The 27,695-nt window shown below is 35.9% G+C and overlaps 1 protein-coding gene across 11 annotated transcripts in view; it reads right to left on the bottom strand.

The window, feature by feature from the left end:
• LOC118267251 (RNA-binding protein Musashi homolog Rbp6) overlaps positions 1 to 27,695 on the bottom strand; it is a 504,750-nt gene that overhangs the window by 252,446 nt on the left and 224,609 nt on the right. For 8 of the 11 annotated variants that reach the window (XM_035581149.2, XM_035581150.2, XM_035581142.2 and 5 more), the window contains exon 4: positions 11,802 to 11,901. In XM_035581149.2, the coding sequence (XP_035437042.1) occupies positions 11,802 to 11,901 (100 nt within the window). The remainder of the gene's footprint in view (positions 1 to 11,801; positions 11,902 to 27,695) is intronic. The other 3 variants (XM_035581140.2, XM_035581144.2, XM_050702823.1) reach the window with 1 other exon arrangement.

Below are 27,695 nucleotides of genomic sequence, written 5' to 3'. Positions count from 1 at the left end.
ATGTGGTCGGTGGTCTCGTGAGACAAAGATTACGCACAGTTCGCTCCCCCACGTAGATAACAACGGCTGGCTGGCTACTGGATGTGCTGCAGCTTTTGTCCTCGCTTGCTTACAATTTTGGCGAGTGAATTAAGGTGGGTAGAGGTACATGGTCGTATACCACGCTTGCAAGCCTTTGAAATTTCGTTATTCTTTTAAAATGTTTCAGTACAATAATGAAATCTCTCTTGTCTAACTCCACACTTCTATTGCATGAGTAGATTAATTGTATAAGTCCATTTTGAAAGGTTATTTTACTTGTGAATTATAGAACTAGATTTTTAAAGGTTGGATATTCAGTTTTCATTATCATGGACCAAGTCTTTGCCAAATACTAGTCGCCTAAAAAGATTTCGTCACCACCACATAGATTACAGCCGTTTGCATATGCCTATTCAATATCCTTCGACCAACTTCATAAATCCAAGACCCCGATCACGTCAAGCGCAGCGCCGTACCGCTAGGCAGTTCTCTAATCCTGTTTGTTTGATTGATCAATGACCTATCTAGTTACCAAACAATCTACGTCGGCCGGCCGGCAGACATCCGGAGCAGATATTTGCAGTCAAAACAGACTTAGGGCCGGTACGAACTGCACTCTGCGCATGTCACTCCGCTTCTGTATTATTTATTAACTCCAACGAGCTTCCGATGTTACTTTATTCCATTGTGCAACTATCTACGGTTCGTGATGTCCGAGCTCGGGAAGTTCCGAACTGACACGACTGGGAGAAACGAGAAACTTTTCGTGCATAGAATGAATGCCTGTCAGCCGAACGTAAACATGCAAGCAAAATACTTGGTATATTATTTAGTTTGCGGATTGCGGATAGCCGTTGCTACGGGCGTCGGATTGTTTGCAATGTCACCGCGTATACGAAAATTCTGCGTCGCAAAGTTTCCAGGTTCTCCGAAATTTTTTCAACTTGAATTTTTCTTGAAATGTTAAAATTGACAATTTTCTTTGCTGCTTTCATTTGGAGAGGAAAACATTGAAGCTAAAATAAGATTGTTTATTTAGTAAAATGTAAACGTTTTCACAGAGAACCGTCTTTAAAATAATATAGATAGAAGTGAAGGAAATCTGTCACAGAGAGGGAGCGGAGCGTTCGTAGGTAATGCTGGCGAAGTCGGCAATGTTATTTGGCGAGCCGGTGCAAGTAAAGGACTCTATATTAAGCATTCCTGTCCCCCCAATCTCTTCAGGTAGGCGGGCGCGACATGAACTTACTTCAACTTATTATTTCGGGGCCGCATGCGAAGCGTTTGTTTTTCTCCAACCTACGCCTCTAATATACATTTACATATGTATCATAAACTTAATCCCTTTATTAAATTCCCCGGGAGTTCTTTTACCTCACCGAACATTTCTTTTTATTTCGAAATTTTAAATGAAAATTTAAAATAACGGTCCCGTAAAGCCTAGTGCCGTGACGTTGCTTGTTTATAGTCCGCTGTTATCTCCAACTAAATAATAGCCACCACTTTTAAAAGTGCCTTTGTATCGTCTGTCATTAATAAACTCGTTATAACGCTAATTGTTCCCACAATCAGGCCTGGGCGTGACATTAAAGCGACATCAAAAATGTATGTACACTATTTAAAGATTCCCATTTCGCGGTGGTCGCGTGCAACCGATTTACGAAAGCGACTGGCCCCGTGCCCATTAAAGCAGATTACGAACGAAAAAAATCAACGAGCTCTAGGCGTTATGAGTTAATTTTGTAAGAATAACGCGGGCGTCGGTTAGTATTTCCCTTTATTTGGTGTTCCGGCCGCTCTGTTTGTTTAAACGGGTAATCCAGCGCAAAAACAAGCCGAGACTACATTATGTAGTGGTACCACACAAATGTGTGTTCTCAATGTTGTCGGAACGTAATCGTCGGACGATAAAAATCACTTAGCGAACCGAGTAGCCGCTCTAGACGATACCGCTAACTACTAACTACGAGGAGTATAACATAACAAGAGCGTTTACGTGGAACGAGACTTGTAATACTTATTTGAAAATTAACTTTCACTTCAGAAATATTCTGTAGCGCTCGCCTTGGGAGAACCTCTCTAAAACGGAAGAAAATGCTAAATCCCTTGAAGTAAACGTTGTGAACTATGAGTGTAAAACTACAAGAAACCACTCTATTATGATCAGAGATTTAAGAGCGAGGGAATATATAAGCAACGGAGATTTTACAAGAAAAAAAACACTCGGGATTTGCTTTTAAATTAAAAAAGTTAATATAATGCAGCGTGGCGCAGCATTCAGTCGCGAAACGTACTTATATCGTGGAACGCGTGCGCTCCATATTTTAAAGGTGTCGATAAGAGAAAAAGCGAATGTCCCCGAGTTGCAAGCGCGCCTGGTCTAAACGTGTTTACAAGTTATGCAATAATTCAAATAGCGTACTACAGCAAATTTATGCTGGTGCACGGTAACATACTTCAATGGCTGCATTGGAAAGCATTTTATTTCCATGGACGTCGGCGACTAGTATAGCCGTCGTATTTTCGAATTCAGTCAGAGAACGGAGAACGTGTTAGGTGGCAATATGAATTTATGATCATGGCGAATTAAATGCGTTTAACGGTGGACGTGATTCGGTGGAATACGCATCGGAAATTAATTAAGGCTTTTTTACACTTGGCCGACTGGCTACAGACTGCTTTTCGTGTTCCTAGTGTTGCAGTTGCAATTCAGAATATTTATTGCACGATGGTGTACCGTTTTATTATTTTTGACGACAAAACGTATGCAATTTAGCGGTTGTTTTAGGTTTTGAAATTTATGAACACAAGACTAACAATTTTAAATGTCTGGGCCTTAAATTATTGGATTTTTTAAATAATATGTCTTTAAAATATTGGCAAATAATTTATTACCAAGACTTCATTAAGTAGACACGAATACCTTAAAGCCGGGCGAAAGTATTTTCGCTCCATGTCTCGATAAATTTCTGGCAGTTTCTCGTTGTCTCGTTAGGGCTCACTAGATGGAATTTAAGAGTCATCTCAGCCAGGCGAAGGCTCCACACAGATCCGGCCGCGACAAAAGGGAGCTCTAGGGACCGCGTACAGCGGGAAAAGGAATTTTTAATTGGCCTCCAAATAAAAGCCCATATAACTTACAACATAAAAGGTTTTTTTCACGGCGCAATTCGTTACGGACCGCGGTTTTTACTATTTTAGCGAGATGTTACATAAAAAAATTCAGCTCATTTTTAATTGACTAACGTAGTTCGTTTCTTGTATCGTATTTTCTCTCAAAGATTGGCCAGATAACGCGTCGAAGACAGACGGTGAAGAACGAAAAAAAAAATACGGTTCTCCTCCATAGCTATAATGGCTTGATAGGCCCTAACGGCCACTTAAAATGAAAAGTGCGTTCCATTTTAAACTTTATTCATTATACAAAAGTTCTTGTTAGTGTAACAGACATTTTACTTTCATATTTTGGAGGAAGTCTGAAACAATTAGGACAGCTTAATCGCCACCTCTTTAGGGCGGTCTGTTATTTTAATGAAACAGAGAACATTGTATTACGGTAACATCGTGTATGTATAGCTTTATAAATTCTAATTCCTCAGTTATCTTTGTCTTGTAATGTTAAAATGGGTCATCCCGTTTTGGACTATCTTTGTAACTAGTCTCTATTCATTGCGATGGCATTATCTTTACTGTCTTATATTTTACGTGATAATGTTAAGTACAAAAGTAATTATCGTACAACATTCTATATTTAGCAGAATGCGTAAGGCCCATTAATGAAAAGGTAAAACGAACGAAATATATTACAGGTAATTATTGAACGTAATATTAAAAACGTAATAATTACCGAGTCCACAATAAAATATTGGTCAAGCGCGAATGTCACAATGTTTCCGTCACTACCACGTTACAAAGTGCATCATATTTTTAAGCAGCCACCGATATGAAACCGCATAAAACATCGAACATTTCCTGGTGGAAGTGAAAATTTTAATTTTTCCGAAAAATTCCACTGCTATATTTTAAAAGTCGTGATTTATTAATGCGGGTGCGTAAACGCCATTTATGCCATTTATGCCGTTTACTGTAGATGAGTGCAGACATTTGTGTCGGCATGTGTCGCACTCGTGGCATTTTTTGATTGTCCACTCCGCGTCGGTTACTATACGTCTATAAATCTGGCCGTGTCTGTCTGTCTGTCCGTCAAGGGTTACTTCATATTCGACATTCTGCTACACTTGGCGTGCGTAGATTGCTAACCGGAGCTCGGGTTTTTGATGACCGAAATATAAGAGTCTGTTGTGAGGTTTTGTGATTGAAAATAAACTACAATATTGAAACCCAACTGGAGTGACTAGACTAATGAAAACATATGTTATGTTTCTTATAAAAGAAGATGATTAAAAATCAATAATTTACTCAAATTAATTAAAACCAACCATGTATTAAGACAATTAAAACTCCATAGGGATGGTATATTTTTGACTGCACGATTGGTGCGGTGGCTGGGCAACTGGCTGCCGCGCAACGGGTAGCGGGTTCGATTCCCGCACGGAGCAACTCTTTGTGTGATCCACAAATTGTTGTTTCGGGTCTGGGTGTCATGTGCATGTGAACTTGTATGTTTGTAAACGCACCCACGACACAGGAGAAAACCATAATGTGGGGCAACGTTTAAATAAAATATTTAAAGACGCGTTCTCCCAATAATTTATTACAAAATACATTCTTATGTCCTTACAACCAAGGCACAAAACACCGAAAACAAAACATCATCCCCAGAATCTTTTAACATAAATTAAATCGGTATTGGTTACTACAAATAGCTTCAAGTTATAAACCAATGGGCTGTCACGGCTAATTCACTGTTATAGTACAACGGCAAAGTGTTTTATTGACGTACAATGCCTCAAGCTGTTCCAATCCTGTACCGATATTGTTTTGTGGCCATTTACCGATGTATGAATTGTACTTGTGTTTTGTTTTTTTTTTTATATAGAAATTCTACGGGGAAATAAGTAATGTTTTTACTATCGCTTAGTAAGTAGAAAATATAAATATAATATAGTATACTGTAGTACTGGCATTATTTAGTAAAAAATAATATGCATAAACCATACTTTTTCACGGAATATGATGGTGATCAGTATCGCCGTAGGACACCAGCATCATCAGAAGAGTCACATGTGCGTTGCCAGCCTATAAACTATGCTCTAGATTTAAAAAAAATAGAATAGCAAAACCCATGTACTATTGCAATTTCTATAGAACACAGAATATAATAAAGTTGGAGGTAACTTATCAATCATTATAGTTTTATTAAAATTTTACAATTGCGTATAACATTCACTTTATCACGCGGTAAAAAGTGTAACAATATTTTGTATCTCAAAACGAATTTTAATAATAAAATTTATGCCTGTTTTTATCTCAATCGCGCCTGTTAATAGCGTGAAATAAAAACATATATTTTTTGCGTATTTACGAAAAAAAAAGAAGTGGAAACCATTTTTATTATAGGTTGTGAAAAAATAAAATTTGGTGAAAAATCGGTATATTTTTTGTGTTCACCCCTGAAGCAATTTTAATTGTGGGCCTTTCAAAGAGCGGCGTTAAAGCTAAACTCTATAAAGCTTGTATTTATTTCATGAATCAGTGAAGGCTTTCATATTAATTTTCACACTTTATTCAGGGTACAGTTTGATTTTTATTGGTCACACCTTTTAGGAATAAATTTCACTAAAATTACAAGCTTCATCATGGCTGCTAGTTTAACACCTTTTTTCAGAAGCAATTATTATGTTCAACGCGAAAAATTACCTGACTGGTCTACAGTTATTTTAAGTGTGCTTAGGGAGAATTTTGTGAATTATGTAAGTGACGGTTCGATAACCTATTGCTTTTAACTAGTTTTATTTTAATGATAGATAGTAAACGAGCAGATGGATCACATAATGGTAAGTGACTAGAACTGCTCATGGACAACCGCAACTATAGAGGATGTACATCATCATCAATAGCCTATAAGCGGCCACTGCTGACCAAAGGTCTATTCTCGCACGGAGAAGGTTTGAGCATTAATCACCACGCTTGCTCAATGTGAGTTGGCGAATTCAAACTTATAATTAGACATTATAAGCCCAGATTTCCTCAGGATGTTTTAATTCATCGTTAATCAATGGTGTCAAAATAATCTCAATTTCGAATAATGTCACATTGGTACTTTGCCGTTGGTACCACACTACTTTTGGGCCACCACGATATTGCTTAATTTTTTTAAGAGCGTACTTTCACATACTTTTAGACTCCTATATGACATCAACGTAGATTCATAATATGAGACTGTTGCTCACTTAAATGGGAACAATAACCACACGCATTAAAGATTTATAAACCCCTGTAACTTTACCCAAGTTAAACAAGATTATATTTTCTTTCTTTACCATCAACTAGTTATATCCAAACGTTTCAAATCGATGAACCTTGGAAGAAACTTGAGTGAACTAAATAAGTTTCAATATTTCCTCTTAATAAAATATAAATGGGGAAACTTTAGTTATACACTTGAGGGATGAAGCGACCGCGGGTGTAGTAGACACGTTCAATATCAAATTGAATTTATTATGATTTATTTTATTGTTAATTTATCAAAGCGAAATCTAAGTGAGTAAGCTGTCTTGGTAAAGAGGAAATGAATAGTTTCTTGGCTGGTAGTTTTATGATATTTTATTTAAGTATCAATTTGAAACTGATTAATATTATAGTATTGAATGCTTCGTTAGTTGGGTGATTTGAACAAGTGATGCCAAGTTCTACTGTTGAGCAGATCACAGATTCAATTTCAGAATCAGACAAAGTATTTGTTTTACTGTCTAATAAGGTTTTACCAGTTCCTACAAGCTAATCATAGTTTTGTTGCAGCGTTATTTAAGTTTTTTTAGCTAACTAAACCAAGGACCCTTTTTTGAGGGGGAAAGTCATCTAATGTTTTTTTCTGCCTTGGGCAAGGCGAGACGGAGTGTCAGACTCTTACTGACTAAAAACCACCCTTTTCCTTCTCCTGGTTTTAGCCGGAGTCCCGGTAAACCTGCTAAGTAATCCGCAGCTCCGGAAAACCAAGGACCATACGCAACAATATTATCACGCCAAAAACTACTCGTACACCAACAAAACAAAACCAAAAATCTCAGCACAAAATAAAACACATACGTACGTTGGAAACAATAAATAAACGACAAAAATATATTATTTAGCAGTAGGTTATCGCATTATGAGCCTTAATGCCATTCACATAGGGGTCGGCATGTGCACAACGTTTAGTGGCACTGTCGTAAACCTTTATATAAATATTGATGATCCTGAAAGCAGTTATGTTCAGGCGTACTTCCAAAAATGTAAACAGTTTACGATGTAAAGACATGCGATTAACTTCTATTGTATATGGAATTGAAACTGTTGTTATTTCATTCTTTTTCGGTCTAGATCTAGATAGGTATTTAGGTCAACTCTACTTTGGGTCTCTTCAGAGTGTTGGTAGGCAGGCGCATAAGCATTACGTTAGGCAGGCGAGTTCCCGGAGCTGTGGACTGCCTAGCGGGTTACCGGAACTCCGGCTCGAAAAGCAGGAGTACGAACAGGGTGGTTTTTAGTCAGTAAAAGTCTGGCACTCTCTCTCGCCTCGCCCAATTCGGGAGAAGTCATTGGATTATTTCCCCCTATCATAAAAAGGCAGGCGAGTTAGGGATTGCAATTTTAAAAGGTTCAGCTTAAAAACGCTGTACGTATTTATTCGTCTATGTTAAAAGCCAAGAATTAATTTCATTGTACAAAATGTAATTAGATAAAAATACATGGAATTTAAGGATATATTATAAAATAAATATATCATTACATTATACTTTGTATGTTTGTGTAGTCATAGTAGTGAGCGTCAGAACTGCTGTGTCATTATTGATTCAGTAACAAGTTCTTAGAACATGCCAAGTTGTTATATATTAACAATGGAGGAACTAGCTTGTTGTATATTTTAACACCCTTGTTAGTCCAGGTATAATATAAAATACTTTTTTATCATATTGCTGCTAGTATTCCATGAATTTATTTGTTTATATGTTTCTCGAATTAAAAATGAATGTATTTTATTCCATTTGTATGAAATGTTTATAATTATTGTGAGTAAACCTGCAACAATATTTAGAGCAGAAATAATAAAAAATTCTCTATATATTTTTTCTATATAACAATATCAGCTCTATAAACGTATTTGTATTTTCATAAAAAAAAATATCACTCAAAAACTCCAAGGTAAAGGTTCTATTAAACGAATCATAAACTATTCATCCGCCACGCTGGCAAAAGTTCCATAATCTTTTAAATTCTATACCCTTTTCAATACGAGTATAATAAAATTCTAAGCAAACCTTATGATTTAAAAAAATAACTGGATTATACGGAGCTTGAAAAATCCTCTTAAAGGTTTTAATTTTCTTCCGAATCTTCAGAGAACGCTGTATTTTCTAATAATGAATTTTCGATTAATACTTCCTTTTTGTGAGGAAGCTTTTTTGTTAAACGATAGATTTAGAACGTTTTGCTGCCTTCGTGATTTATTTGTACATTGTTTTCATAGTAACATCAACTGAAACTGACATTAATTGGAACTATAATAACTGATAGTCGTTAATGATAATGTAACAAACAACAATAGTATCGGCAGTCGATATAAAATCGTGTCGTGTAAACAGAGTTGCGATCTTCCGCGTTCGTTCTATGTAAATTGAGTAAATGCTCTCTCTTCTCGCTCGATTTGCGAGGCTTCAGCTAATCTTCCGCCAGTCGACTACAATTTAATCAAAGTAAACAACGACGGGAGCTGTAATTTATCTGGATTATTTCGTGGCGAACGATAGTAATCGACTTTTTTCTCTATCTGTACACAAAATGCTCGGGACTCGGCTCGTAATGTGTCTCGAATCCCAAGATACAGAGATGATTATTATCCACATAAATGGCAAGACGTTATATAAATAAGAGTATCTCTTATGTTTTTACCACCATACTTGGCTCAAACTGTACGCCTTTATCGAAATATTTCGTTACATTTGTATAATAAAACATTCGCAACAGTTGACCCATTCGTCTGTTCCTAAAATACATTGGAAGCCAAAATAAATGGACATTGAACGTAATAAATTGGCGTAAATACAAAACCGTTTCCATCATACGAAAAAACTAGCTAGTGTTCCGCCGTGAAGCCGAAAATTGTAACAATACAACTTTTAGTTAATGAAACGTAAAAATTACTAAACGAAAACTACACTACACAGTACCTAGTATGTAGTTTTTAAAAATAAACCTTACGCTTAACGGAATTAATTAAAAATTTCGAAACTGTAAGTTTTGACGCAGGCCACAAGTCAACCGGGCGAATTAAAATTGCACGTAATTTAATTGTAGGAAAACAAATTTTCGTGTGTGTAAATATTAAAAGCAGCTGTGATTTAACACTATATGGTGGCGGCGGGCTTATATGGCCGGAGGAGAGGTAAAATACAACCCCGTAATTAATGTCACTCTGTCTGTTACCTCCTGCATAATACGAGCATTTTATTTAAAGTTTTATTGTGTCACTTGTCCGTGGCTGTGGAAGCATGGATAATGATAGTTTATTGAGTATTGTAATGACAGCACACTCAGATATTAATAAACGGTCGACTTTTCTTGTACCTCCCACTCGTTTTCTTTAAAAATGAAGTTGAGAACTGACTTTATATTTCTGCATTTCTTCTATCAATTTCAACGATTTCTTCCAAAAAGGAATTACATTGTCTATTTATATTTTGTTATAACTCCTTAATTACATTGCAATACAAAAAAAGGTCAATCTGCAACCATTCAATTCTATATTTGAATTCAAAAGACGCAAATTGTGCAGAAATGAATAATTCTTAGAATATTATCAAGAACCAACAGCATAGTTTAAAGTAAATCAATAGTGAATAAAATTGTTCATTTCTTGATTTGAGCGGCCAATCTAATCTCTTTTAAGGAACGCTCCATTGGAAGCAAACAACATTCAATCGTAATTTGCTTTAAACTAGGTTTATTTTTCCTTTTCTGTTCATTTATATGTTTTTTTTTTTATATTTAGAACGAAAGTATTGGAATTATTACGTTTTTATTAAACAGAAATATATGTAGAACTAAATTGTGAAGTTTCAAATATTTTTACTAAAATGAATAAAGAAAATAAAATTAGAATGCCAATATTTATTTATTTTTTACAAAAAGTATGCAATTGTAAATATTTAATAGAAACAAGATATATTCATACGCAGTGAACTGACATTTTTAATTTATGATTTTGTTTAAAATTCTACCCGAATCAATTACTTTAGTTTTTAGTTAAATTCAATACTTTTATATAGATTGGATACTGTACATAGGAAATTCCAATAAATACCGAAACAGATATCTCATATAACAATTGTTGTTGCCAATTTTACTACTTACTTTGATACAAAATTCCTATTTAAGTTTTCCTATTTGGCTTATAGATATAACGCGGGATTTTTCCTATTTATTTTACTACCCAGTCAGCAACAGTAAGCTTTTGATTAAATATCGTATCTGTATACGCGGAGGGCGGCTAAGAAAATCATATATTTTGTGAATCAAGACGAAGAAAAAAATGGCCTTTCGAGCAGTTTCTCAGCTAAGGCTAAATAAGCCCTTGAAAATACGACCAAGGCAGTATATTGAAGGGTTATAAATCTGAAATATTTCTGACAGAAAGAACTGCCTCACTGAAGATATAAAATGGGCGAAAATAAATGGCAAAGTTCATTTTAATATCTTATAAAATTATTTTAAAGGCGAAAAGGGCTATTTCTCTAAAAGAGGTGTTATCATAATAACTCCATTTTGGGCTTAAGATTTTTGCCGACATTTTAGTATGCAATTCATATTGGGTGTTTTGTTGGAAAAGTCTTTGTATGTTGAATTTTACATTTGGGCCCAGTGAGATTATTAAGACATGACGAGAAAAGTGCTTGCTCCATTCACCTCACATGTTTTTTCACATCAGAGTAGGACATGTGATGGGTTGCATTATGTTATATCCTTCTTTGTTATATCTCACCTATGTGACGAAAAGCTACATTCCCTACATTTTAAAAGAAAAAAAGACGTATTGCAGCCGTGAGTAACATCAACACATAACAGTATTTTACACAAAAGCTATCCAAGTTGCATAACACGTAAATTTATTCACAAATCGTTACAAAACTCAATGAATATTTTACACTTTACACTCGCACTCAATAATAACCAGCCCACTCAGTTGTGTATAAAGATACTCAATGGAAAACTCAACTAAAAAACTCAAAATGAAGTTTAAAAAGTACGACTTTATTATCCTTATACTTTTTGTAAATTACTATCAAACCTATTTTGCATAGTTCGCGAGTTCTTTGGGCGAATCTTATGAAGTAAAAATAACTTGAAACTGACTTTAAGTTTTTCGTATTTTATAACACTGCTATTTGAAGTATCGTGGTGGGTATTTTTCTCTTTATTGAGATCTTTTTAACCGACTTAAAAGAAAGAAGGAGATTCTCAGTTTGATCTGTATATATGTAAGTATGTACCTATGTCCGCAATTATCTTACGATTGGCTGGACCAATTTTGACGCAGTTTTCAGAAAAGTGTTTATTACGGTAAATAGGAGGTCGAAGTCAGATATATTATGCTATAATTATTAAAAAACGTTGTGACTTACCTTTTTGCCATCTAATTCGTGTGTTGCTTGAGCTAATACTTTGTCTACGCTAGCTGGGTCGCCGAATGTGATGAAACCAAAGCCCCTGGAACAAGCAAATCTACATTTTATTAATGTGTAACAAAAATAATACAATAATCAAAATAAAATAGCTTGTATTTTCTTTGGAAAGTAACTTAAAATTAGTGAACATTTTGTTCAAATAAAATTACGTAATAGTTGAAAACTATAGCTAACAATACAATAGTGACATTCAACCGATTTTTCGACTAAAAACTTCCTAACTAAAAAATCTAAGTACATTTAAAATTGTAAAAGTAACATTAGGAACGTGTAGTGTCCACAGAAACAGGAACGAGTGGACGGGTGATAGGAACTGTCCCACTGATTGCGCGACGACCCGACATGGCCACCCTAATGACGCTTATATTTCGACACCAGCAATTTATACTGCGCTAACTCAAAAAGCGTACTTTACAGTAGAGGCGTTTAAAGGGAAAAACGTGATAACTTTTACATTAATTAAGATACTTTTTTGAAATTTGGTATGCTTAATATTTAATTTATTCATTGTAATATCTCATATTTATATTTCCTTAATTATTTCTATTTTTTTATTTAGCGCAAGTTAGCCGTATATAAACGTAATTCATCAAAAAAATACATCTTATACACGTCTAACTTATGTTAGCGTAGTGTAGTACGGGACGTCGTAGTGCATGATCAATCATCTGATGCATATTTCAATATTTTATAAAGAACATGTACTTACTTACAAAAAGAATAGTCAACGTACCATTAATAAACTAATTAATACGTTAACACATAAGTATTTACTATGTAAAAGTCGCTAAGTCGTTCATTTTACAAACGAACAAGTATACACACGAACGCACTAAACTACGCTAACTATGAGTTAGTGCAGTGTTGCACGGACTTTGACCAAAGTGATCCGCGCGCACACTCCGCTAATAATAGTTGGCGTAATATAAATCGAGTGATTTCAAAAAGTACCTTTACTTAGCGTTTTATAAGATTTGTAACTTTCTTATTTTTGCATATTTCTTCTCAATTTTTTTATGACGTATGTAAACACACATTTTAAGCAACTTGGCATAAAAAAGTTTTTTCCAAATTTCGAGTTAGCGTAATATAAATTGCTGGTGTCGATTTGTTTTACACAACCTTCCAGTTTATTCAGCTTATTTTTAAAAGTAAAATACTGAGTTGAATATCTTATCCTGGATTTTTAGTGATGCTATTAGGGGGTTATAGATTTTCTGTATTTAAGTTCCTAAATGAATAGAAAAAAATATAAATGTGTATATCATGTTTTTTTTTTGTGTATGTAAAATAGTGTTTGAGTACGAAGTTTGCCGAGTTAGCAAGTACTTACTAAAAAAACGACTAGCAGTGAAAAATAATAACTGTTCAAAATAAAACAGAGCAAAGTGTCCAATCCATAAGACATGATAATATAAAGATTATTCACATCGAAGTTAATATTTCAAACAAGTAAATTGAATAATAACACAGCGATTTTCAGTAAGCGGGGCGCTGGCCGCGGCCGGGTAGCGATAAATAATAAAAAGCCTTCTCCACTTTAGGACTTGCAAAAATCACAATTTATAGAGCATTTTAATTTCACTTAGCCGATCCATATTTTACATGTGGCGGCGCGCCCGACCGTTCTCGGGCCTCGAATTAATACTAAATTGAAATTGTAAAAATGGAAATACAATTTTCTCGTTGTACACCGACGGCTTGCTACCTACAGGTGTTGCCAGAAATGTGTTATAATAACACGGCTTCCTTAATAATTTTGAGTGGCCGTGTTTCCCGGAAAAACTGTCTTGGACAAAGCTAGTTCGGTTTCTTTGTGAGTTTCGTAATTCTTCGACTGCTCTTGAGTTAGTACGATTTGGACCGATTTTGGTTAGAATTCTCGGAACTGAAGTAATACTCCGGAAAATAAAAGGACAGCTTATAGGTAGATAGGAAGAAAAAAGACAAACTATTTCTTTTTCTCGCAATAAATGTTAGACGATAAAAATAAAGAAAGTTACTACTATAAGTAAAATGATATAATATGACTTTCACAAAAATGTGAGAAATGTGTTATATATGTGAAAGTTTGTTTGTTTGGATGTTTGTCTGTCAATCACGCTAAAACTACTGAACTGATTTTGATGAAATTTTATGAGCTCACTTAGGTGACATGATATTTATTTTTATCCTACGGAAATGCGGGTGAAACCGCTGGCAGAAGCTAATGGTAAGATCATTTAAAAAAACAGCGGTTTTACATAAGAAACCATTTTACGTTTTATTTCAAGTAAGATTTGATAAAAAGAGTAATGAAATAGATCATACAATTTATTACGAAACATGAATGACAACGTTTGCAAAGATTTAATTATGGTTCTAGAAATTACCTTTATGCCTAAAAAAGCTTCACAAAATATATTTAAGAATAAGTCCTTTAAGAAACGGATCTCATTAAAAGATCAGAAAAAATATGTACAAGCCATAAATAGTACCGCGTCTTACTGGAGTAATCTTAATTTTATTTTTATTCTCCCTTACGATACGGCTGCCTCGTTGGTCAAGTGATCCTAATTGCGACTGTTGAACAAGAGGTTAAGGTACATTTTTCCATGTTTTTCTAAACCTACACATATTTCCAATCATTTCTGTACAACGTATAGCTTCATATATCAAACAAAACAGTTGCAGACAGACATTTCTATATAACATCATCTATATACGTATTGCCTGCACAGGGGTCGAAGGGGCTTTCGAAAAAAACCTCCGAGAGTAATTTGAATGGGTCTGGAATCAAGGTTCCTGTTTGCGTTACACTCCCCCTCCACCCTTTATTTCATACACATCCTACTGAATACAAAATAATATCAAAAGCAAAATTATCAAATGTAAAATTTAATCAGCCCCAAACATATTACAAGCTAATGCATAAGTACCAATCTCTTTTCATTATATTGTGCAGTTATACACAAACGCTCATTTCATTTTGCTAAAAATTCACGTAAGCGGTTTCATAATGGAGTTTCCCTGTGATACTGAGTCCCGGAAAAACCTTTTTTTAAAGCTTATGATAATGCGAAATGTCTTAAATTAATTTGAATTTCGCCACGGTTTCGACAGACGTTCTTACAACGTGTTTAATTGGTTTTTCTTCGAAACGTATTTTTGGAAACAAAAACGTGTTATAACGTACTTTCCTTTTATAAACGACAACTTTAGGATAATATAAAATAAATGGGCCCACTCGTAAGCCGAAAATGTCATGAAGCAATACCAATCCGTGTACCGACGAAATTATGTTCATAAATTATTGAAATTTTATTCCTTCCAAAGTTCCACGCAAGCGTACGGTACACAAAAGGCTGTCATCGATAAACTCCGTTTTATTAGTATTTCATACATCCAAAAACAATCGTACCCAACCACGGGAACGTATTAAATCAGCTCAGGTCTTTATAAGATTCATGGCTTAATACACTCGCGTCTCATACTCGTATACGAAAACGTATAGAGGGAAGGGCGTTCGTGTATGGAAATTGAAAATAACGAGGGCCTCCGTTCACACCGCGCATCAAGCCGACTATGTGCAGCCCGACCACTTCTAATCGACCTCCAGTGTACCTTTCGATAACCCCTATCTGGCCCGATCTTCACACCGATACAGGGGGCGGGGGGGCTCTCGTATACTTGGAGCCACTACGCGAGCTACGAGTGGAGAGGCCCTTTACCGAATGGAGTTACGTCGTACTTATCTTTAAGGGGACGTGCCTTATTTTCTTCCACTTGCAAAAGAGGAACAACTCAATTCTCTCGTACAAAACGGTGGTAATAAGCTTATGAATGGTTTTTGTTATTCCAATCGGTGTAAAAACATTTTATGCGTGTCTTATAACTTATCGATTTCCTGAAGAATTGATGCTTCGTCATACAGTTATGTGAGAAGTAATAAGATAATGATAACTGGGGGCTTAGTACGAGTTTGTTTTACGTTTAACAAGATGGAAACGAGAGCGCGTTTAGCGCTGAGATTGGTTGGTTCATTTGCACAGGCCAATCAGAATTCTCTCTCGTACTCGTACTAAGGATCCTGACTGCCGTAATACATACAGCAAAAACATTATATTTTGAGCATTAAACTCATATCCTGTACTATTAAATTTACAACTATTAAAAACTAACAATTGTCAGTTAACATAATTAACAAATCGTTTATCACAGATATGAGTGTCCGCACACATGTTATCAGTTATGCTAATTACAGTAAAATGTACCTATTTAAAAACTACGCACCTATACCGGGCAACACACAAACAAATCTGTTAGGAACAATATCGAAACAGAATTGTACGTAACAAACATAATAACCTACTAATCACTTCAATTACAGTTAAAACAATATTCCACAAACATTTACTCTCAAATGTTAATTACATACAGAACACGAGTTTCTATATAAAATAAAATAAAGCCATTGTTTTCCGCGGCGTTAGGCCCGAACTATCGAAACCAGTCTGATAATCCATTCGCTATTGTTTGGACAAAACTCCAAGAAAATAAATATACGGGAGCGGGGTCGAGGTAAAACCCTAAACCGCAACGTCAGGAACAAATAGCGGTAACTCCCGTATTCATGGTTCATGGCTGCAGCCTCGGGTGGAAGCCGATAGCAATTACTGGCGAAATTAATATCGCGCCCCAAATACTGCTCGCACATTTATACGTATCGAGTGCAATATTGTCTCCTTTATTAGTCGTCGGGACAAATGCTGCCTCTGTCGTAATTCCACCCTTATTCCTTTCGATTGGCGCCTTTCTTATTTAATCTTGACGGTAATTAATGCTCCATACATTGGCCTGAAGGTGACGTGCCCAGTTGCCCACTGCTCGATAGCTACTCACTTCTATAGGTACAACGTTTGATGTTGATAAATTAAGTAGATTTTGCTGCTAGCCGCAATTCGGTCGGCATGAATATAATCAATGATGCAATTTGTAAGGCAAACAATATCGAATTTGGCTTCTCTATTACGCTACATAAATCATTACGTGTACATAATTGTTTGTGATACGTCGATATTTAATTACACATGAGTTTAATAGTAATAATTCTCGTGTTTCATAGATCAATATTATGTTGATTCAGATCCTTGTGTATGTAAGTCTTTGATGTCGTTTTTACTCGTATTCATTTTCATTCAAAGCTAGAATAAACTACATTCTAAGAATCATACTTTAATTAAGAATTACCTAACAGCTATAAAACTAAGATGCTTAAAAGTCACTATTTTAGCCAGTAAATAATGTATTTATTTCTCAGAGAAATCCAAGCCTTAAACACAGGAGAATATTATAGACCGAGTCAGGAACGAGAAAGTAAATTTAGAAAAATGTCGGAACACCAAAACTAATTAAGCAACCTCTATCAACATTAAGTACTACTAAGATTAAGGCGCGGGACTAAATACGGACTTAGCAAATAAAATCAGCCCCGAGGCCCACTCAAGTGCTCACACAGTTTTATTTCTATTACATAAGCAAATATCTTTCACTACACTACGTAATTAGCTTCAAAAACAAAACAGTTCGTTTACCTAAATATTTCCTATACAACGAAGATATAAAATATACCGCAGCGAAATTAAGTAATCCAATAATTAATCTAAATGGACCGTACAGCCGAATGGTTCAAAACAATCAGCTCTGCCGCAAAATACGCGCATTAAATGAAGTGAATGGCCGCCTCCGGGGGGATCCCTGATAAATTAAATTGATTAGAATCCTGTTCGATACCGGCCGTCGGTGTAGCTCCGCGTAAAAATAAAGTCGAGTGAAAAATAACGCTCCTAGCTCCACGATTACTGTACAAACCACTTAGGCGAATAATTCCTTTTACGTTACTTCTTTTCCTAATCCCAACTTAGTATTCTCGTCCTAACACATAAATAAGAATAAAGGCCACATTGACACGGTAACGTCTCGAAATTATTCGAGCCTGATTAAAAAGCACACGTTCAAGAAAATGACGGTGGAATTTTCAATATATAAGGGAGGAGCTCGCGCCGTAAGGTTTAACCGGGCGATTAAAATTTAAGCTTGAATTTAGACGGCCTAATCTCATCGCGGCGCTTGGTTCACTGCATTTTGTGACCTGACAAATAAAACAATGGGGGTAGTGTAATGTATAATGACGTCTAGGTGTCTATCGGGGAGTGAAGCTACAGGGGGCGTACGTCGCTGCGACTCAGTCTTATCGGGGTGAACACACACCCTGTTTATTTATTACCAACCCAGTAGCCTAGTGGTGCTCCGCGAGTGCTACAAGTTCGGTAGTGATATGCCGTCTGTTGTGAAATGTTGTGTTGTACGTCGATAGCGGTGCTGCAATAGATACTGTTTGATGGCTGTGCTTTAGTGAATTACGATGCACGTTTTACTTACAAACACCGGGTTTGTGTTCAAATTGTTGAACGTTTTGGCTGTGTGATTTAATATACGTTATTTTATTGTAATGGAATTGTAGATCTACATCATACTATTAGTTCGAAATATTTTCAGACCTAATCCAAAGTGTATGCAGAAGGTCATTTTAACTAAGAAGTCATAAAATAAATAATAAACAAAATACTCCAAATAGAAAACTAAGCAATGCAAATTATTGCATTAGTAAAGCTCTACTTGAAAAATTCCTTCAAAAAACCAAACATTTTCAGCTAATAACTTAACCGCCTAACTTATTCAACCAATGTGCTAATTTATAACATTTTCTTCTAAATTCCGTTCACGTGTATTCGCATTTTGCATCATAATAAAGCCAGGCCGTCACTACCCCAGTATTTGCCGACATGGCATTGTAATGAACCTCTTACCTAGGGCGTGTACACACTTTGTCGATTGAAACGTTCCTATTTTACTTTAAAAAGCTGAATAGGAAAATCTAGTGATATTTTTGTAGCTATACATAACATGATTGCTAAGTACGTCGTTATGTTATAAAGTTGTACAGTTTACTTAGGTTCGATGAGGTTGTTCGACTGGTTTCGAGTCACGATAGGGGCCTATAATAATGCGCGACAGATATAGTTTTTACTTTAAACATTTTTTATTTTATTTCTTGTTCTCTGTCTACACATAAGTTACTATTCATTTTTAAAACACTTTTTATTTAATTTGAAAATACTTGTTCAGTGTATTTTCGTTTCATTTACCAATTCTTTTTCAATACTGCACAAAATCGCTTGCAAAATCTATCTCCACTACCTACAGAACAACAGAATACCCTAGTGATGTCCAATCGATCCAAAATCTATCTATATCGATGGACAATGTCGGGCTATAATATCGGTGAGTCTATAGACTGTATGTTTAGGCCTTAGTCCCACATGAATGTTATGGTATACATGAATCCGATTAGAACGATTCCAATGCCATGTTAGTTGACAATGTTCGAGTTACCGGCTTTTGTTTTGTCTATGTTTGCCCAAACTGAATTAAAACGGATGAGAATTTAATATCTTGTCTGATATTATGGTTTGCGTTTGATTTTGAAACGTAATTTAATTAAGTAAGGTGTGTTTTTGAATGAACAGGTGTATCAAAATCAAAGTACATTTTAACGGCTCATCACTAAAAAAATATGACCAAAATAACAAGACACCTGAGACAGTAATAACCACATAATACTGACAGGTCAGCATAACTAGTGATGGCAAGTCAGCGGCCATAACTCACGGTGTATTTGTTTAACATGTATTGTTTGCCAATGAGTACAAGGATACCGCGATAGAGGCTGTATGCTTAGTTAATAATTACATAGCAATACGTATTCCAAGTTATTGATTAATTATGCATCTCTAGTATTTGCAAACATTTGTAGTGGACGTTGCTAAATAATTATACTTAATTATAATTTGTAGGTAATATATTATAACGTACATTAATATTAGTTGTTCTTGAGTTGTTGTCGGTTTTTTGTGTGAACTATTACTTTATGGTATTTGAGATTAATGATTAGTTTAAATAACATTGTAATTATAGTAATATCTTTGGGAAAAATTTAGTTGCAAAATATCAAGACTTTATTCCACTTCTCTTTTTGTTTAAACATTGTATTTATTTGACAAAGACCTACATAACTAGTAACTATAGTAGAGATGGCATAAAATATTGATATTTAAATCAATAGTTAAACAGAAATCCATTTATTAAAACCTTCCATTTATCATTTCGCAAATGAAATTTATTTATTAATATAAAATGAAATAGACTGCGATTTAATCAATATATTTTGACGAAATGATTTATTTTATAACTGTTATAGTTTTAGCTTATATTAAAGAAGTATAGTGTTTTAGAGTAACTGTTATATTAGGTATGTGTATAACATAACGTAATACTTAACAGTCGCAATGAGTATTTTAATTAATTGCAACACTATGGCCATTCGCGAATCACTTTAATATTTCACGCGACAACTCAATTATTTAATAAACATTACGAGGACAACAGAACGCAGAATATTTATTTAAAAAAGCAACTCGAAATAGTTGATACAGAATAATATGCGTCGGCCATTTTAAAATGGCGCGAACAATAAAACTGTGGTAATTACAAAATTGTTAATGTGTAAATTATTCAACGTTTGATTGATGAGAATTTTACTAAAAGTAGGGGTAAAAATGATTCAAAATTAACTGTAGGTTTTAAATGACATTATAATAAATGTTACTGGAATGACTACTCGTTAGTAGCGTAATGTGTTTTTTAGTACTTACAACACTGAGTGTAATGTTTCATTTAGAAACTTTATAGGCATTCAATCTGTGTTAAAATTTATATTAGGTAGCTTTTTTGCGAATTTGTTTGTGTTAGTACACATTCTAATTGTGATAGTCATAATCGTTTAAAATATAATAGCAATATCAATTGTAGGTATCTTAAAAAAATATATAGTGTAAATAATAATAAAAGATCAAAAATTTAAGACAAGTTTTACTTACTAGTGGAATGTTTTAAATAATTTTCCCCACACTAGAATTTTATCCTGTGTCGTGCGAACGTTTACAAACACACACACACACACACACACACATGACATCGAGACCCAGAAACAACAATTTGTGGATCACACAAAAAGTTGCTCTGTGCGTGAATCGAACCCGCTACACGTTGCTCAGCTACCGCACTAACCGTGAAGCCAACTATAGAAAACATGGCGTATTAGCTTTTAGACATCCCATTAAACTCAACCCATTAAAACCAATCCTTCTTTAGCGTGTCCGTCAAATCAGTTTGCCCTAAGAGACAACAAAACACTCACACAGAGGCGACAAACATTTTACATCGAAATGCAAAAACTAAAATAAATAAATAATACAAACCCGATTACATTTTTAACAAACCAAACAGCAGAACTGTCGAAAAATAAATGAATAATGATTCTGGTAACATAACTGGCCATTAAATGGGTAACCGTTCGTCAGTACAAATAATGCATTCGTAATAATTATTCAGATGTTGATAATCTATGTACACTCACACATCAACGTATACATAACCAGTTTACCATGGCCTCGCTTTCTATGCTCTTCTCGTACATTCCAAGCTCAGCTTATAGTGGTTTTGCATAGCTTGATAAGTACTTAGTGTATTGTAATTAATTTGTGGGCTGTAACGGAAAGCTCTCTCGTAGATTAATGGATGGTAATTATTACAGTGGACACTTTATTATCATACCTAACTGTTTACTATTAATGTTTGTGATTGTTCTGAACTATGCTTTAGTTTCCATCTAGGTGTTATGATTTGAGTCTTATGGTCTTAGTTTAAAGATACAGAATTTATTAAGACTACTTTTCACTACGTTAATTGAAATCAAATCTGATGACTACAAGGATTATCGAACTACGTTTTATTCTACTCAGGTATCCTATAAATGAGTAGATGACTAATTTTTATTTTAATGTCCGTATTGTAGTTTATTTTAAAACATTAGAAATGAATTTTTTATTCGAAAATGTGTCGATTTAAAATGTCGCGTGACGTCACTTCTAGGTACGTTATATACGTAGAACTTTGATTCGAAAGAAGTATTTTTATCTTATATGACAAAATAAAAAATACGTGTCTAATATTTTTCATTACCGAACTGACGGACTAAATAGATTTTTAATTTTCATACCACGTCATCATCCCTATTGCAATCGAGAGCACACGTCCAACAAGACAGTCCTAGCTAAAACTTTTATATACAATTCGCTCTTTAATTTATCATTAAACGTCGTTAGGTACTCTTTGATGAGTTCCAGAACTTACAACATTCATTCTGATTCAGAACTTCGATGAAATTCAAACGATTCTCGACTATTCTGCCTCACAATTCTAAAGGCATTAAAATCATTTTCCTATAAAATAACATTAATAATCGTAGCTTTGGTTTCTATCAACAATCTTGCAGCCATTTCCGAGAACAATTTACCAAAATGAACTCAAACTAAATTCTATCTTGGCTCAGCATATTTAATGACCAATTTTGGTCCACTAGTGCTGTGTGTTAAGATCACTAATTGTAATGAATTTGATTCAATTCAACTGACCACTATTTTGAACTAAAATGTGGTTTTAGTTACTGGGGCTACTCATTACATTTTAAATTATCACGTGTAGACATGAGATTGATTATATTTAGGGCTATAAAATTACATGGTAACTTTCTACTGTTAGTGCGGTAAGCTGATGTAATACGACACTGCTGTTAGAATGTACAAAAAAAAAATGTCATCAACAGTCTGCAACGGATCATTACTGGACTATTCGTCTACATGAGAAGCTTTACCGTAATCTCCACGCTTGACACTTGGGTGAGATCTTGAGCAAACATCTAGTACAAAATATGCTCAAGTTCATCTAGACTTTACCCATTGAGTAGACTCCACCTTCTCTATAGGACCCCGTTCCCCAACTCTTCAGTGAAATTAATGTAAATTTATTAGGGGACACCTCTATTTTATTTCATGTAGATATATGCAGATTTGAATCCATTATCCATTTTAATATGTATAAATAAAGGCGCCGTAAGCCGGTGTAAAGTTCTGTACTTGGAATTTAAGAAGTTAGAAGTATATTTTGCATTAAGATCAAGTATTTCATTAGAAGATTGTTTTCACTATCGCACCGCACCGCGGCGTTGCTTAAGTATTATCCCCAGTATAGTATAATGTATTCCGAAATTCTATTTTAAATATCTCATAAACAAACAAGGATAATGCAAGAATACAAAGTATTGTCTCCGAAACGAAATAACTTAAATTCAGTTCTAATTTACACAAGAGACTGCAGCTACGAAGTGCGCTCAGTCGCCGGTAAGACCTCGCTCTTATTCATAACACCATAATAACGTATTTTAATAAAGTGAAATTGAATAGCCAGCAGTGTACTTCCGACCGTCTCGACTCCACTAAGCACTATCTAAATCGCAACCTCCGGCAAGGACGGGCGGGGCTCCTCCAACATTATTTCCATTTCACCAAAATACATTAGGCAATAGTTAGCCATTAGGACGGTATTATTTGACCAGGCAGAGGTGGCGTGCTAGCGGGTCGTTTTGCTTCTGCGAAATTTACACTGGCAGATACGTACCATGCTAGCAGCTAGCAGACGGTCCGATATTAAAACGTCTGCAGCTTTTGTGCAGGAAACTAACTGGAACCGTTTAGACTGAGCGCCTCATCCGCGCCGAAGATAAAAGTTTATGAGTTATACATAAAACGATTTTCAAATCATATTTATGAGTGTCGTCCGAACATCTGCAATGGCTAGTTCGCGAGGAAATTGAAACCGTCGAGTGCATAACGTTTTCACGAACAATTTAAGTTGGTATTGTGCTCGGGACGCCGCGAACGATGCGCTTTTTGCAATGGTCAGCAGATCCGGCAGAACTTTATTGTTGTTTTGTATGTGCCCCCTTCGGTGTCTTTTGCGGGAATGTTTGTGTAGTTATATTAGGAAAGTTTGTTGGCATATCCACAACTGTTTTAGAGTACATACGTTTAGCTCATTACAGATTAGATGCGCGATGCATATTCCTTAGCGTGCGACAAGAAACGAGTTATCCTTCCAACAGTGTGGCGAAGTCAGCGAAACTTGAGTGTAATTTAATTTGCATCGAGGCTAAAATAAAGGCGTCAGCGATAACAGGGCGGTGCAAGTATAATGACGCGGGCGGCTTGCATAAATCAGAGCAGTTAGTACACCGAGTAGCGACCGACAGAAACTGCTAATGAGTTATTGTCATTCTGAAATATTCTTCCGAGATGTTTGTGCGCTGCGCATTAAGTAACTAATTGTGGTATTAGACATCAAAAGCAGCTTCTATATTGGTCAACATCACATTGTACGCAACACGACTGCGTTTGTCAAATTGATGTCAATTCTTCCTTTTTCTATGTTAAATGTGCCCTTTAAAGTTTCAGTCGCGGTTGATTTTACGTATATTATACGTTGCGACATAATCCTCGCAGCATCGCACTGCTCCGTCACGCTCCGCGAGTCAAAGTTTTCTGTTGCAACTAAAACGTTTCTTAAAATGCATTAATCATAGTATTCCGAGTCGCTTTGATATGAAAGTTTCGATCCTATCCCCGTATTTTAAAGTTTATAATGGCATGCACTCAATCTTGCGTGAACTTGGGCGTATCGCATGCGATATCTTACTTCGCTTTCGGTCCTGCCGCATGTTTTGCATTTTCTTTGAGGGTTCGAGCCACTGTACGTCTGAAAGGGTTTCACTTCAAAAAAGGGCTCATGTATAATAGAACTTAAATGTACATTTACGGTCTCACCTTGATAAGAAATCCACTTAATTAAAATAAACGTTGAAGACAAAATAAGTGGGTACTTAAGTTCACAGCAAGAGGAGCACCCACAATCATACTAATATTAACCGTAAAGAGCCATCGCTGAAAATGAAACGCTCCTTTAATTTTCTCGAAATCACCCGAGCTCGATCTCGGTTTTAATTCGACAAGGAGAAGCTAGCAATCAAAAGAACTAACGGCGGCTCCAACGAGGCATTTCCATACGCGAGGGGGGCTTTGCGAACGACACGGTATTAGTTCGCAACTGATTACATTCCTCGGCGCCTCCGCTGCAAACGACTCACAATGAAGTAGCGACGAATAAACTTCATTACGCCGAGTTAAGCATGGGAAATTATAAGGAGGAATTATCTTCGAATGGCGGCGGTGGCACGTACGCTAACACTTCGGGATTATGGCCTAAGGCACTCGTAGGACACGTCGCCTGCCCCGCTCATTGTCGCGCCGTTCACATTATACGGCTTCAAAGTTAATATCTACGAGTACATGTACCTGGAATGTTCGTCGCATTCGATTTGGGGGGATCGGAGCCGATGTAAAGCGCTGCTTTTTCGCTTTGTAAAATTGGGTTCGGACGCCACTAGCTGACGAAGTGCGGTCCCTTGAGAAAAGTAAATAGTGGCCCGGTAGAAGGCTTCGCCAGAGGAGATCTAAATCGGTCTTTGTCTCGTGCTAAACGCTATTCTTTTGAGAGATTTTCCATCTTTGCGGAAGCTCTGGGGTGGATTGTATTGGATGTCGAAATTGAAGGCTGCAGCACATTTTCAAAATCGATGTTTCATATAGCACACAGATTCATATTTCACAAAGACTATTGCAGTCTTTACATCCACCCACATTATGGCAAAGTTGTATTGAAAGTAAATTTTTCAAAATATACTCTAATATCAAGTTTTACAAATAAGCTAGTTAGGAACGTATTAAATTAAGTATTGTTATAAAAATGTCCTAATCAAAGTCACCTGAAGTAATTTGTTTTCGAAATGTGCTCAATAACAGGTAGAAGTTAGTAACTAGGCACACGGAGCGGCTGTTGGTTAGCGTTCAGCGATCGTGTTTACTGCTACAAAATAAGTTTTAATTAATGGATTGGCACTTGGAGACACGCGTGCCGGCCGGGGATAGCGTTCTGTTACATGCCCGTCAACCGGACTCTGCTGACCTTTCATACATGTTACTGTGAAAGTATGGCGACATTAATTGCCCCATTTCCCGGCGGAAAGCCACAGAAGCCACACGTCATTTTATTAATAAAAATGAACGTCATAATTACAGAGAACAAGGTAAACAAACCAGTAGCGGCACTTCTTCATACGATGACAGAGCGATTGCACAAGTTTTTATATAAATTCGATACTTAACTAAGGTGTAAGTATAAAAGCGTAAGAAAAACAATTTGCCAACATAACTAATAACAGGAAGTCACCTCGTTACTCACGAGTGAATGGTAGGTCGGCAATCTCGCGAGCGCGCCCTCCACTTCTCGACTTAATGAATGAGAATAATTTTGCCAAAATACTTCGGAGAGACGGGACACACGCCCCGGGAATTTTTCAATTTGCAACTGACATAATGTAATAAGAGTTACACCGTGAGGATGCTGGCGTAACGTAATTAATAACCTGTGAAATATTACCTGTTACAATGAATTTAGAGGATAAAAGTTGAGTGATAAATTTAAATAACAAGGAGAGCGGCGTGTGTTCGGAAGGGTACCCGAAATACTTATGAATAGTTTGTCCGGGGTGATAAGTGGGCGTGTCTGGAAGCTTTACGGGAATCGCAAGTTTGTATTCGCCGGCCTAATGAACGCGTGAACGCGGAATAACTTCGCGAAAGCTTGAATAATGTATGCTTTAACGAGATGTTTTTCTTCAGCGAATCTCATTAACCCACTTTCTGATTGTGTGAATGTAAACTTTGGGAAGTTCTTATTCTTTAGTGAGAGGAATCTTTTATGAGTTCCGTAAATCAAATCATCCTCCCCAAATTAAATGTCGGTTTTTTCGTCCGTTTAAATGTAAGAACAAACATCGGTAATGTTGTCGGACGCTGTTCATATTGTTCGAGATAAATTCCGAATTTAATAAAGGTAACCCTCTGAATCAAGTCGGGTCTTACATAATCACATACAGATGACTGGCTAAAATCGAATTCCCTTTATTACGACCATAAAATTTGCCGATATTATCTCAAGCGAGCCAACCGGGCTATAAAAGTAATCCTTCTATTTTAATGGTACTCCAACCTGCGGTATGCAACAATGTGTCCAATTTGCTTCGCAGTTATCCGTTTCTGACACCTCCGCCAATTTTATATGAGCGTACAATTTGCATGTAACAATATACCAACTTTATCTAACACGTACGCGTACGTTTGATTTACTTCGCTCGGACTTTACTCAAAAACTTGTTCCGATTCCACAAAACGTGATATCTTACTTCCCTCATAAAAGTTTATTGTTGGTAAGCAGCAGCGATAAATTAACGTTACAAGATGTTACATGAACAATGGACTTGTTTTTCCGCTGAACTAGAACCAATATAGCATTTTAAATATTCACATAAAATCCTTCGCCTGGAGTTGTTTAATCGGCGCGTTAAATTCGAGAAAAGTCGAGAACACATCAAATATTAACAAAGCCCGGGCGTTGTTTCGACAAATGGGATAATATCGCGCGCATGCATCTAAATCTAAACACGCTTATTTCCAAATAAAACTAAACCGTCCGAGTGAAAACGAGCCAGTAATTCGTTGTCTATAGAAAATCGAATGGCCTAAAATCGTTTCTTTTTCTCCTCCCCCCGAATCACCATTAATCAAGTGGAACTCTGAAGTTTCACGCTACCTTCCGAATCTAATTTCGCAAACAAAGAAAACGAAAACCTGTCTACCTTTATCAATCAAAACTGTTTGAAAATTCTATTCCGTTAGTTCGCACTGCGGAGTCGTGCAACGGAGACAATTGGAAAAATGT

Source organism: Spodoptera frugiperda, chromosome 23, assembly GCF_023101765.2.
Source record: "Spodoptera frugiperda isolate SF20-4 chromosome 23, AGI-APGP_CSIRO_Sfru_2.0, whole genome shotgun sequence".
Lineage (NCBI taxonomy): Eukaryota > Metazoa > Arthropoda > Insecta > Lepidoptera > Noctuidae > Spodoptera > Spodoptera frugiperda.
The sequence above is the reverse complement of the archived record's forward strand: the minus strand, read 5'-3'. Positions and strand labels throughout refer to the sequence as shown.